The sequence below is a fragment of the Herpailurus yagouaroundi genome, unplaced genomic scaffold (genome assembly GCF_014898765.1).
Source record: "Herpailurus yagouaroundi ecotype Mexico unplaced genomic scaffold, PumYag 187, whole genome shotgun sequence".
In the NCBI taxonomy this organism is placed as follows: Eukaryota; Metazoa; Chordata; class Mammalia; order Carnivora; family Felidae; genus Herpailurus; species Herpailurus yagouaroundi.
Window position 1 is genome coordinate 17,184,472 of NW_024412418.1, and position 14,418 is coordinate 17,198,889.

Consider the following 14,418-nt stretch of genomic DNA (forward strand, 5'->3'; position numbering starts at 1 on the left):
AAAAGATCTATTTTTAAGTGATGGGGTAGTAAAGAATTTCACAACTGAAGGAATTTCAGAAAACGTAAATCGTTTTTGGTGTGAATAAAGGCAAATCATGACTAATTAATGATTTTGTGAATAATTTCTCAACTTTGAATAAAAGCCCGTTTCCTTTCATTGTATATATCATGTGCAGTAGAGGTTAGGTGAGAGGTTTAAAAGTATCCGCTTTCCTAGGAAGAAAAGGCTGCTCGAACTTGTTGCAAAAAATACAGATGAGTGATAAAATGTGAAGGTAAGCTTTTCATAGATCAAAAAAATAAAAGACTGCTACTAACAGAGGCTAATCATTTTTCCAAACACATCTTTATGCCTTATAATTTCATTCAATATTACAAGTCTAGACAAACCACACCTTTCCTCCAACCCAGCACCTGTCCCCATCTGCTGCAACCAATGGAAACACTAGGAAGTAAAATTTAAAAGTCCACAAAACTATTTAACATTATTTTATTGGAAGACTGCTGCTTTTTCCATTTACAGAAAGCTTAAATGTCTTCTGAAATATATCATTTGCTGTACATGACTTAATTTTTTGGATGCCGGTGATGTGGGCCGAGGAGGGCTGTGTTTTGGGCCGGGAAATTACATTACTGTTGCTGCATTATCTGACCGCACACGCCCGCACTCCGAATATCTGTAATACACCACAACATATTAACATGTACACTATTCTTCACCTCCCCCCCTTCTTTAACCTCCCCTAACCTAGTGCAGAGTCTAGTTAACTCACTCTTTCATTAAGGCAAAAGCTTCCAGATGGTTCCTGCCGACTGCTGTCCTCTCATTTTGACCTGCCTTGCATATCATGGCCAGCCTAACCTTATAGCAATTCTACGCCGTTACTTCTGGTGGCTGAAAAATCAACAGAAGTTTCTCATGAATAAGGCCGTATCTAAATTAACAGTTAATTGTTACCTGCAGCATATTTGGTTCTTTTACTTCTTCACGTCACCTGAGACAAAGTCCGTCATGAGTTGTGAGTTGTGAGTTGTGTAATGAGGATACGTTTCCCTTGAACACGAAGATCTAAATGCCATTTTACTTTTTCTTCCACACTCTAACTATAATCCATTAACTCACAGCACCCCCTATCTTTCAATTAAAAGGTTAGAAAACTAGGCTTGCTTTTAACAGAATGTCTGAATGGCTGGCCTGTATGATTTAGCATGAAATTAAATCCGCAACGCAAAGAAGAAGAAAAAAAAAATCTAAAAATAAAAGTTCCATTTGACATTACACATAAGATAGCTGCACTAGCACATATAAATCGCTTAGTATTGTTGCAAACAAAGGAGGCGGGCCAGCAATATATTGATGCCACAAAACAGTGAACAAACTCTGTAAGGGTCACCTGGAAATTGCAAGGGGAGAAGCAGGGCCATTTGACTTATAAACAGTCATTGATATTTCTTTTCATGCCCAAGTGATAAAAGAAATGTGTGCTGCCTTTTCCTTAGAAGTCTTCCCAACATTTTACTCATTTTCCCTGTTTAAATGAGGAAAAAGATGACCAGATATCAAATTTAATTTTTATATCCTCTCAGTGTGATACCTCTCAGTACTACAAAAACGAGTATCTATTACACACATACAATAAAATAAGATATAAATAATACATATAAAAAGAAATAAACATATATATATATATGTATCTATAAAAACTGGAGGAGGGAGCCTGCCCAAACAGCATAGAGCTCGTTCTCTAGAATAACCCAAACCACGTTACTCAGATCAGTGCTACGGCCAAGTGTATGTATTACACTTACATAATCAGTGTAAGTATTAGAGAAAACGCTTCTAGTCAGAATGAATTTGTACCAAAAGCTGTGAGATGAGCCCATGAAAAATCAAAATGCCTCAAGCATACACGGTATTTCTGCTGTGCAGTTCCCGACTTTCCAAGGCAGGCAGTGGTGGCTACGAGCGCCCAGCTCCCTGCTGGGGAAACAGGTGCATTGCCATGTACGCATGTCCGTCTGTGGAAAACAGAGCTCCACACCAATGCTTATGGCTGTCTCAAGTTCTATTCCTCAGATATAAAAATTATGAGAAAACAAGTAATTTCAGTTAAAACTGAGAGGAACATAACTTGCAAGAGTTACTTTGAAAAGAGCATTTGGGGACAATTTTTAGTGTAACTGTTAATATGACAAAGGTTTTTAAGACTGCTTTGAAAAAAAAACAGTTTGTAAAGAGTAATTGGATTAAGCATATTCTTAACAGCTGATATACTGGGGCTCCCGGTGGTTTTAGAAGCTCTTCGGTTAGAGCGTAGGAAGCGTGCTGTCATACCACGTGGTCTGCTTTCTGGGCATTCCGGGTCGCAGACACCAACACAAGCCTTTCTGTGACTGGGTATTTAAATCAGCACCCAATTTCAGGCCAGTTGACGTGCCGATCGTGGTAAAGCTGTTAAAAGAGAGAAACAGCCTCTTCTAACTTTTACAATAATTAGTGAAAAGTTCATACTATTGATGGAATAAAAAGGAGAGTTCCTGCCTACTTCATAAAGTTTCCCTTCTACTCTCTTTCAAAGTTTTACACTCCACATCCGTTGTTTTCCTAATGTTAGATCAACTTTAAATTCTTCCTTTCCTCTTGCAGACTTCCTTATACGCTGTCCCAGGCAAACTACTAACCAACTTCAAGGATTTGCTAAACTTGTGTCCTAACATTTAAAATACAATAGAAGCTTTTGTATTTTCTCACATTTTATTGCACAATACAAACTTGATTCAAATGCACTAAAACCAACATTTTGTGTTTAAGTTAACACTAATTCAAAATGTTTGGTAGGAAATAGCATACTTTATTTTAATATATTCCAACTTAATATGAAGGTGAACAGTTTATTTCAGAAAGTTTAGATATTTTCACTATAGTTTATTACTGAAACAAATGTTTTGGTCTCTCTCTCTTATTTTTGACTTTTTAATTCTTCCTCTTTATAAGTTCACAGTGTCATAGAAGTGAAAAATAAGACTGATAGAAACCACTCTAAAACCTATGGCTTTATATACATAAAAAATTCAATAATGTTGCCACAACCCCTAATACAATGTGATCCTTATTTACTTACTATTATCCAGAATACACTTCTGTACATACTAAATTGTTCAAGTATATCTAGAGCAGTGCTTATGAAAAGTGAGGTCCCACTGCTTAAATTAATGGGCTTCTCTTTGACGCTCACTTCTAATTTCAACATAATTAGTTCTCACAATTTTTCCCATTTTACAATTTATCATACATTCTCAAATAGTCTAAAATGCTCACGTGAGCCAAACAATTTAATTTACATTTCACTTTAGAACAGCACCAGAGGTTAAAAATGAATCTGACGAACCAAATGTTCTCTTTCTTTTACTAGTTACGGTTTGTTATTTATTTCTGTAACATTAAACTCAAGCTGAAAATGAGGACAACTCGGAGGACAAACTCGTTCACCCTAAATAAATAAACAACTCATCCACTTCGCGCTTGTATACCTAATTGTTTTCTTACAGTGTAGGTTCTAGTACCAGCTACTCAATTAACTAAGCCAGAGACCAACTTCTCATGTTGGAGGCTAGGCCAGTCGGATGGGGTTCTCCAGGTTTGCTTTAAAACTTTCAAGAAACCTGGTAGCCAGTTCGTCGTCCACCACCCGGCTGTCACTTGACATGGTGACCGTTATGAGCTGGTGCCGCTGCAGCTGGGCATTCCCCTCTTCGTCCCGCGTGAGCTTGAGCACAGGCCGGAATCTCCCGACGGCCAGAATGCAGGCCTGAGGAGGGTTGATCACTGCAGTAAACTCGTCGATGCCAAACATGCCCAAGTTGGAAATACTAGGGGAAAACAGAACACTCTGAAGGTGGCGCATCCTCAGTCAAAGAACCCTTTCCCGGAAGCCTACGTTTTTCCTTCACTAAAAAACTGATACAGAACCTTATACCGAGTTATTCAAAGACCAAAGACAAAGACAAACATACCATTCGCAACAGTATCAAAAGCAAGTACCGACACACATATAAGTAGTGTGTCTAATATAACATTCATTCAGCGTTGAACTGGAAGACCTCGGCAGTAGAATATGACAAGAAAAAGAAACGATAAGGTACGAGAAGGACTGGGAAAAAGAAAGAAAACGGTCACGGGACGCCTGGGTGGCTCAGTCAGTTAAGCGTCTGACTCTTGGTTTCAGCTCAGGTCATGAGCTCACGGTGTGTGGGATCGAGCCCCACATTGGGCTCTGTGCTGGGAGCATAGAGACTGCTTGAGATTCTCTCTCTCTCCCTCTCTCTCTGCCCCTCACTCACTCACACACTCTCTCTCTTTCAAAATAAACTTAAAAAAAAAAAAACAGAAAAAACAAGAAAATAGTCATTATTCATAGATGAATTGACTGTGTACACAGAAAATCTAAGACTCTACAGATAAAATCGGATACGTAAGTGAATTTAGCTAAGTCACCAGATAAAAAGGCCAATGTAAAACTTCATTTTATATCTATATACAGGTTGCTGTAGTTAAAAATGAAATTTAAAAACACTACCATTTATAACAGTAGCAAAAAATCAATAAAAGAAATACATCTAATAAGACCTCTATGTAGAAGATTATAAAACAGAACTGAATGAAACCAAAGAACTGAATAAACAATGGCGTATACCGTGTTCACTGCCTGGAAGATTCAATACTGTTACTGTAAAGATGTGAATTCTTCTCACGCTGATTAAAAGACTGAATGCAATCCCAATCAAAACCCCAGCAAGGTTTGCATCTATGTGTCTGTATATGAAAAGTGGTAAGTTGACTCTGAAATGTATTTGCAAATATAAAGAGCCAAGAAAGACAGTTTTAAGGGTGAACAAAATTAAAGACCTCCCTTACCAGGTATCAAAGGTTACACCTTGGTGATACCGAGCAAAAGGGATGAACACACAGGCCAACTGAAGAGACAACACAGAACAGACCAAACACACACATGGTCACTTTCTCAGTGCTATGGAGAAGGAGGCAGCCTTTCAATAGGTGATGTTGGGTCAATGTAATTAATATCCATAAGGGGGGGGCAGTTACAGAATCTTGACCTTTATCTTCGTACCAGATACAATCCAATTTTAGATGGATTGTGATCTACATGTGAAAAGTTGTAAAACTTCTAGAAAATAACATAGAAAAATAACTTCATAATTCTGGGAGAGGCAAGAATTCTAAACAGAAAACAAACAGTACAAGCTGTAAAAAAACAAACAAAAAAAACCCCCTAAAAAACAGAATTTCATTAAAATTCACAACTTGTGTTCATTAAAAATCCATGAAGAAAGTTCCAAAGGCAAGGGACGCAGTGGGAAAGGATACGTGAAATAATATGTATCCTATAAAGAACTGTGTGTCTGGAGCTAAGAGCCTTCCGCATACCATTTTTAAAAATGGACATAAGATATCAACAGGTACTTTATCTGGTAAGTTACCAGATACCGTAAAGGCTGAAAGATAATGAAAATAGTATTCAATAGCATTAATTTGCCTGACCCCAAAGAGTACCACTACATACCTTAAGAACTGTTACAATTTAAAACCTAATGTTACTAAGCGTTGGTGAGAATATGAAGCAACGAGAATTCTCATGCGCTGTTACTGGAAGTATAAAGTTGTATGACCGTTTTGGAAAACTGGCAGTATCCATTAAAGCTTTTAATTCAGGAGTTCCACTTTCAGGTCTATACAACAAATACATTCACCGTAAGACACCGATGAGAATGTTCACGGCACCGTTATTGGTAACAGCACCAAACTGTAAACAACAACATATGCCCAAGGGTAAAAGCAGACGCTGGCGTATTCATACGATATGCTACAAAATACTATATACTGCAAAAGTAAATAACTACTTCATATGGCAACATGGCAATCTCACAGACATTAATGTTGAGTGAAAGAAGTCAGACGCTAAGGGATATATATTATTTACATAAAGACCAAAGGTAGCAAAACAAATCCGTGGTGATAATTTTTGGAAAGGTAGTTACCTTTGCCAGGGGGATAATTAGGAAGGGGTAAAGGGAAGCTTCTGGGATGCTGGTAACAGTCTATAACTTGCTTTGGTCGGTTACACTGGAACCTGTGTTCTTCCATTTTTTGAAACATTCACGCTACACTCAGTACACAGTGTACTACATACACTGTATGAAGGAGACACTTAAAAACAGAGCTGATCATACCTAAAGGATCCAAATGTTAATATTTTCCCCTGAATTATCTTAAAATAAAAGAGATTGCAAGTAGAAAACAAAAGTAGAAGTTTATAAATGTATTATATTTATAATATATTTTTTAATGTTTATTTATTTTTGAGAGACAGAGAGACAGAGCATGAGCAGGGGAGGAGCAGAGAGAGAGGGAGACACAGAATCTGAAACAGGCTCCAGGCTCTGAGCTGTCAGCACAGAGCCTGACGCGGGGTTCGAACCCCCTTACTGTGTGATCATGACCTGGGCTGAAGTTGGACGCTTAACCAACTGAGCCACTCAGGTGCCCCTATAAATATACTTTTTTAAAGCTTCAGAACCTGCATGTCATTCTGAGAGCACATGAATAGGTTAACTAGCTAACACTAGCAGGCTCCTACCAGCCTCGATACTTCGCTTACAGTAAAACAAAAGTGTTTCAGAACATAGATGAAAAGGACTGACTTCTAGATCGGGTCGTCTGGTTTCACTTGTTTGTTTTTAATTTTTTTAATGTTTATTTATTTTTGAGAGAGAGAGAGAGAGAGAGAGAGAGAGAGAGAAAGTGGGGGAGGGGCAGAGAGAGAGAGAGAGGCAGACACAGAATCCTAAGCAGGCTTCAGGCTCCGAGCTGTCAGCACAGAGCCCGACGCGGGGCTGGAACCCACAAACTATGAGATTGTGACCTGAGCTGAAGTCAAATGCCCAACCGACTGAGCCACCCAGGTACCCCATGGTCGTCTGTCTGACGTTACTGATAATTCAGAGTTTAAATTTTACCTAAAAGATCCGCCTTGGTATTCTTCAGGTAACAGTTTTCCATCTCTCGCTTTCTTTGATAGAGCCTGAGAAAGAAAAATACACGTTGAGCATGACAACCAGCACCATGTTATGCAGCTGATTTTGCCCCTTGTAATACTTGTCTGCGGTACACACTCATCGCTGATGTGCCCTCACTGACTCTATAGGACATATATATATCTACACACACATACATACATACACACACACACACACACACACGTCATTTTCTCTAATACAATTCAAAAATGAACAAGTTAGAGCACAGATCATCTAAGAACCTAAAGATGTGAACTGAAACTCTACAAAAATTACTTCCCTTTAAAAATTCTTCCAGTATTAGAATTACCCCATATACCATAACTATGCAGCATGTTTTCTATAGATACAATGAAATTATTCTGCCTATAAAGATTTTTTTGTGAGACAATTAGAAGAACACTCTTGTCGACCCAGTAGCTTTTAAATAAATTTTGTCTAATGACAACCATCACACAACCAACATAATAGTTTTCATCTTTCAATGTTTCCTTCTTTTTTATAAAACCGAAACATACACATCATATCTATCACTTCAGACAGCTGCAAAAAAAAGCAGAATTGTATATTTCACTCTCAATATTATAAGCATCTTCTGTGCTGTTAGTCTTTATAAATGATTTTTAAATGTCTGCTTAACATTCTAAAGACTACATCTGCCACAATTCAGTCATGCCCCCAGTGTTTTAATTTGGTCCACTGGTTTCAATTACTTCATAAAAATCTTCAGAGGTGCAATTACAAAGCTCTAGGACATACACATTTTTTGGGTTCTTGATCTACAGCTGAAGCAATTCCTGAATGAGCTAGTTTTACACCTGCCACGAGGACTGTAAGAATATATTAACTTCATACCACTCTCAGCAAAATTGATTTCTAAAAACTGACAGAGGAAAAGACAGATGACACTCTGAGAATGACATTAAGAAAAGTAGTTCAGGGGCGCCCGGAGGGCTAAATCTGCTGAGCATCCAACTCTCGATTTTGGTTCAGGTCATGATCTCAAGGTGTGTGGGTTCGAGCCCCGTGTCGGGCTCTGTGTTGACAGACAAACCTGCTTGGGATTCTCTCTCTCCCCCTCTCTGCCCCTCCCTTTCTTTTTCTTTCTCTCAAAATAAACATTAAAAAAAAGGAAGTCATTAAATATTCCTTGACTTGCGCTTGCAATTGACTACCCTCGTGTTAATTTTTTGTTTTAATGCTTTAAAGACAAAGAAATGGAGGTGGAGTCATTACGTATGAAAAATTAATAAGGAACTAATTTAGGAGGGGAAGAAAGAGAAAAATGAAGCCACTGTTACCTGGGGAGGTAAAATAAATCTGAGGCTTACTTAATTTTCTGTATTATAGAGCTAACATAGTCACCATCGATGATTTAATTTTTGAAAAATAAAACGTTAACATATCACTGTGACTTACTGACAACTGAGATGACTACATATTTATCGATACTAGTTGGATACAGTTATTTACAAAACTACTTGGATCCAAAATGAATACTGAAAAGGTGAACTTAGACTTGTATGGTCCTTGGACTATCAGAAATATCAGAAATAGGACAAACTACAAATGTGTTTTTTCTGCCTTAAGCGATGTAGCTGTTCACATGATTTAAACAGGCATGTATCATGAACTTTGAAAGGTATCGATTGATTGATTGATTGAAAGGCAGTTCTTTAAAGGCAGATGATCACAACAATCCTGATGAATTACTAGGCTAAAACAAATAAAACACATGTTCATTTTAAAAACTGGACTGCAAGCCCACATAATACACTTAAAAAAAACATCTCTCTGTAGACTGTAAACATATCAGCAGGATACTCCTATCAATGAATGCTAAAAGCCTGGCATAAGAATAATTCTGAGGAGCATCACTGGTTTTACAAATTCCTAATTCTCACTGGGATTTCCCAGTAATGTAAACTTAAAATCAAAACACATGTTACCTGAAGCCTCGTGCCGAAAGGATGTAATACAAGATGACTAGGAAATATTTCTAAAATATGTCACATTCCTTACTAACTCATTTAAAAAACATACCGGGTACATCGAGGAAAACTTTGCCTCTGTCTTTTAAAATGTTATAACTAATGAAGCATGGGATCTAAGGCTTGTTACTATATTACTTTATTTAGGGAATAAAAACTTGAACTTAGCTAAGGCATGCCTTTAGCACCACACAATGACATCCTTAAGGTTAGTGAGGGTCAAGAAGTAAAAACTTAGTGCAGGTATTAACCTGGTCCACAGATGGAGCTCCAGAGACCCACAAACTCCTTGAAAAGTTCATTTCAATACAAGTTTTTATTGAAAATTAAACAAATAAATTCACGGAGCACCTACTATCTCCATGCACTCTTTCTTCTAGAATTGGATATATGGCAAGAGCAAGACCGTCAACATCAGACAGGAAGGAACAGAGAAGGATCAACAAATAAAGAAATGAGGTGATCTCAGAGAATGATCAACTGCAGGAACACAATAACACAGGATAACGTCAGGAAGCTACTTCAGCAATGGAAGCCACAGGAGCCCTGAGAAAATGGCTCATGAATTGTGAAATGCCCCGATTTAAATAAAACCTCACCTCTACTGCTTTCTAGATGCATCACCGTGGGCAGATTTCTTAACGGCACTAAAACTCCATTTCCTCCATTTCAAAATGGGGGAATTAAAGTTTCAACTATGATACTGGGCTGATTAAATACACTGCTTAGCCTGGTGTCTCACACATGCTAAGAAGAGAGAGTGGGGTGTTGGTCACAGGTGGCAGGGTGGGAGAGGGTGGGAGAGAGAAGCAGGGAGAATAAGAAGCATAGAGGAGCAGCCAGCGCACACTGAAACTTAAGGGTTGCCAGGAATTACAGGAAAACCTCAAGGACTGTCACAGAGGCCCTAGAACATTCCAAAGGGTCAAGGCTACCCTTCCCATTGCGGAGAGGCTGCTCACCCTGCTTCCTTACACCTCAACTTAGCTTCTTTCAGGATATAAGAAAATGGGAACGCTAACACTGCTAATTTAAGAACTATGTATTATCATAGTAAAATTAGTAAACTGGTCAAAAGCAAAGAGACTTTCCTATGATGCTTAATTTTAAAAATTTAATATATAAGAAACACATAAATATTAAAAATAAGAAAGATATAAAAATACATAAGAAAATTCTAACTTTATAGTGAAATTTAACCTCATTTGGATTTCACAAAAACACTAATAATACATGTATTCTCACTGTTGTTGAAAACTTTTGATGACTAAAAGGCACACAACTATCTTAGTAAACCAACGTATCTTACTTTGACTTCTGAATTGGTCGAACTAAGTCACCACTCAATTAAGAAAAACAGTTGCATTTTTATCTATAAAAACACATTCTGCTAATCTTTTCAAAGAGGAGCAAAGAAAGAGCTAACAATGTCCATTCCACTAAGGCCAGCATTAACTGTATCTAACTCGAAGATTCTAAGAGTATGCTTTTAAAAGCGGATTAACTTGTGTTCGTGTATTTTGGGCAAGTACATCTACGTCGTGTACACTGTCAGCTCCCCAAAGAAATCTTATCTTCTACTTTTAAAAGTATACTTGCTCGTCCACTATGTATATACAACTGGTCTTTGGTAAATAAAAAAAAGAGAAGAATCATTTATCTAAATGAGTCTGCAATATTCAATTCTAACGCTGTAAGAGAGGTGACACTTCCGTCAAAAAATACCTCTGGAAATTATACAGGCTGTCAGAGCCAATCTATTGCCCGTGTTCCCATGCGGTTCAATGGGATATTCTGGGGGAAATCCCACTCCTCCATATTGGAGCTAGAAAAACTGCTTTTAAAGAAACTCAGGAAAAATCCAGTACTTTTGCTTCTGGAAAATGAAGGACTTTTAGTGGTCTCAATTCTAGAGAGGAAATGAATAAAATTAGTTTTGAAGAATAAAACACTGTGAACAGTGAGATCTACTCACCACCTTCACAGAAATACAGTTTCAGCTTTAACTTTAAAACTATCTAAAATATCATCTTTAGAGTGGAATTCTAGACTTTGGGAAATAAAGCATTCACCTGTAACTTGAATACAGTAGATCCTAATCTATCTGTATGTTATTTCTGAATTTTTGAATATTAAATTTTCTTAAAATGGTTCCTACCTAGATAAAACCTTAAAAACTTTCATACACAATTGACAATCACTTGAAAATACTAATACATAAATATCTCTATCACAATATGACTAGATCATGTCAAGACTTTACCAGAGAGTAAATACTAACATTTTGAAAGCACAGTATTTCCTAAGACATACCTTTACAGAGTCAGCAATTTCCCGTATACCCTTAGCGGCAGCATCTTTTATGATTGGCGTAATTAAACCTTTATCTGTTGCCACAGCCACTGAAATGTCAATAAAGGGCAGTTGCTTTGGGCCCTCTCCGTCCCAGCTTACATTAACATCTGGCATTTGCTATGAAACAGAAATAGAAAAAACATGTCACTAAAGAAGCAGCTGTAGAGCAAGGCGGTTACAGAAAAATAACTAAAATTATTCTGCATTTTTGAAAGTGAATATAGGTGGACAGAGCAAACAAATGAAGATCTGGTTTGAAACAATGATTTGGATCTCAGTGTTAAATGTCGTCTATGTTTGGGAAGAATAAACATACCAACTTCTTTGAAGCAAGCTTCAGGAAACACTGATGGACCTGTTTTGATCGCTGTATACTAAATCATGGCTAAAAAAAGGTCTCCCTTTGTTAAATCTGATTACTAAAAAGCATTTAACATTTGCCATACTTCCTGCCTCATACAGTGACCAACATGGCCTTAAGGAGAAGAGAAGAAGGGAGGGGAGCGGGTAGCAACATTCGGCCACATAATTCCTGAGGCATGTAGACGGCGTAATTATCTAGCGCAGCCCTGGCGGATATCATCCGGCCCCTAATAAGTGACTTCTGTATTTAAGAGAGATTTCCCAGGCTTCACCAACATATGACAGATACCGTGTATGAGCATGCATGTGTTTAATATACGTACAACTACGCGGAAGACGAAAAGAGCAGAGGAAATGGCTAAACGCCTGGAGACCGTGTATACTGACACTGTTGTCAAGTATCGGAGAAAGTGATGGTGAAAAACCGCAAACACAGACGAACTTCTCTTCCCACTCTTCGCTTGGGTAACAGCCTACCTAAGTGTACTTCTGAGCCCTCCCCGAAGAGGCCTTTCCCACTGTGCTCCTCCCCGGCCTGTTATGTTCACTCCTGCTGCTCGTTCATTCGAAGTCATCAAAGCTCATTTGTCAAAATCAGACACGGCGAAGTCGCAAACCCCCTGAAGATTTTAAATTCCTACAGACGACGCTAAAGTAAAAGAGGGGGAAGAAAAGCCCCTCCCAAGTAAGGAATATCTGGCAAAAGAAGTGTAATTACGCAGCCATGCAACAAAAGCCCAGGGGACATGGTCTCAGTTGTAGGCAAAGGAAAATTCATACCCTTAAACTTTCTTATTCGTATTTATAATCATTATTTCACATTTTCTAATAAAATATTTTCAACCGAAGTCTAATCTAATTCTACTCTGCAGCTAAGGAAATGACGGAAGGAATACATAAACAATATAAAAGACTGAGCACACAAATATACATTAATAACAGCGAGACAGGGTCTAGAATAATGCCAGCCTTGAGGACATTACGATATTAGAAGAAACATTTAAATAACGTTAGGCTAGTTAAGCTTGGGAATCCAGAATGAAATGATTTTCTGGGAATATAGAAGTTTCCAAAAGTGATTCAAGAAAATGCTGAAAATGAAACAGCTCAATAATTATGGGGGAAAATGAGAAAGTCATCAAGTCTACCTCCTCAAAATAGAACTAGGCTGAGATATTTTTATTGGTGAATTCTATAAACTTCAAGAAATAAAAATCTTTATAATAAAGAAAAAAAGTGCAGAGAAAGGAAAGAGAAAAAGGATCCAAATTCATTTTAAGAAACCACTGATTTAAAAAAAAAACCTGATAAAACTAGCACAAAATTTAAATTACAATCACAGTTCCTAATACAAAATTATGAAATGAAATGTAATGGCCACTGGAGATTCACTTAAGGAGGGCAAGAGTGATTCATAATTAGAAAATCACTAATACAATTCAAAATATTATTTGGTCAAAACACAAAAGCATATGAACCCTTAGATACGAATGGCTAAGAAAAGGCATGACTTTAAAATTCTCCATTACTGTATTGTCCAAGAAATAAAAACAAATTCCTTATAAGCATACTTTAAATATAGCACTTAATACGCAGTGATCCAGAAAAATAGCCTGGTTATAGAAAGAAAGGCAGGACAGAAAATGGTGCAGAGCAGGAAGGCAGGAAGCCTGGGTTTCCAATCTACGTGTCCAGCCAGACACCCACTGCTCACCTGCCTTCCTGGCCCCTCCAATGGGACACCATTTGGCTTCTCGAACTGAGTTATGTCCAAATCCAACTCTAGAACTCCTACCTCGAACCTGCTCCTCTCTCACATTCCCAATCTCTGCACGTGGAAAGCTCCATTCCTCCCAATGCTTGGGCTAAAGCCCTTGTCCTTTCTCTCACACTCCACATCCAATCCATCAGTCAATTTTGTTGGCTCTACTTTGAAACATACCCAAAATCTCACCTTCACCCTAGCCACCCTCCTAGCTGCCACCTGAGTCCACACAACTGTCAGGGTCCACAGCCTCCCAGGAGAGCACTGCTGCCCCCTGGCCTCTCTACAGGCTGCATTCCTCAAACCACCAGAACAGTCACTCCTTTTTCTTTGTAAAGGTGAAGTAGACCCTCAGTCCTCTTTCAATCCCCTCCAAAGGCTTCCTTCCCCTTCATTATAAAATCCCTAGTCCTTTCCATGGCCACCAAGGCTTCACCTACTTCAGGGCCCTCTCCACATTCCCTCTTTTAATATCATCTGTTCAATCTCCTCTCCTACCTTCTCTCTTCAAGGCACACTTTGTCCCTGGGGCCATGTCTCAAAGGCAGCACTTGCCCCTCCCAGCCGTTGCGTCTGCAGTTCCCTCTGCCTGGAGCACTCTTCTACCAGCTGTGTCTGTGGCTCACACCCTCTTTTTTGGGCCTTGGCTCAGTTATCACCTTGGCAAAGAGGCCTTCCTTGCCTAACTGTGCACAACGACACCCCTACTCCGCTTTCTCTTGCTCCTCAATACTTTCACTATCTGACAAATACCGGTCTCTTCCATCCAGAGTGTAAGCCCCAGGAGAGCGGAAAACACGTAGGCGTTCGTTCACTATTGTACCTCTAATGCCTACAAAGTACTCAG

General features: G+C 38.5%; 1 protein-coding gene across 2 annotated transcripts in view; it reads right to left on the reverse strand.

Annotated features, from left to right (window-relative positions):
• Positions 1-475: 475 nt before the first annotated feature.
• PDHX (pyruvate dehydrogenase complex component X) overlaps positions 476-14,418 on the reverse strand; it is a 73,728-nt gene continuing 59,785 nt past the window's right edge. The window contains exons 9-12 of one of the 2 annotated variants that reach the window (XM_040495466.1): positions 11,402-11,560; positions 7,038-7,102; positions 3,666-3,872; positions 476-2,454 (exon numbers count right to left, since the gene is read on the reverse strand). In XM_040495466.1, the coding sequence (XP_040351400.1) occupies positions 2,310-2,454; positions 3,666-3,872; positions 7,038-7,102; positions 11,402-11,560 (576 nt within the window). In that variant the 3' untranslated portion in view covers positions 476-2,309. Of the gene's footprint in view, positions 2,455-2,738; positions 3,873-7,037; positions 7,103-11,401; positions 11,561-14,418 lie in introns of those variants that run through there. The other variant, XM_040495467.1, reaches the window with a different exon arrangement.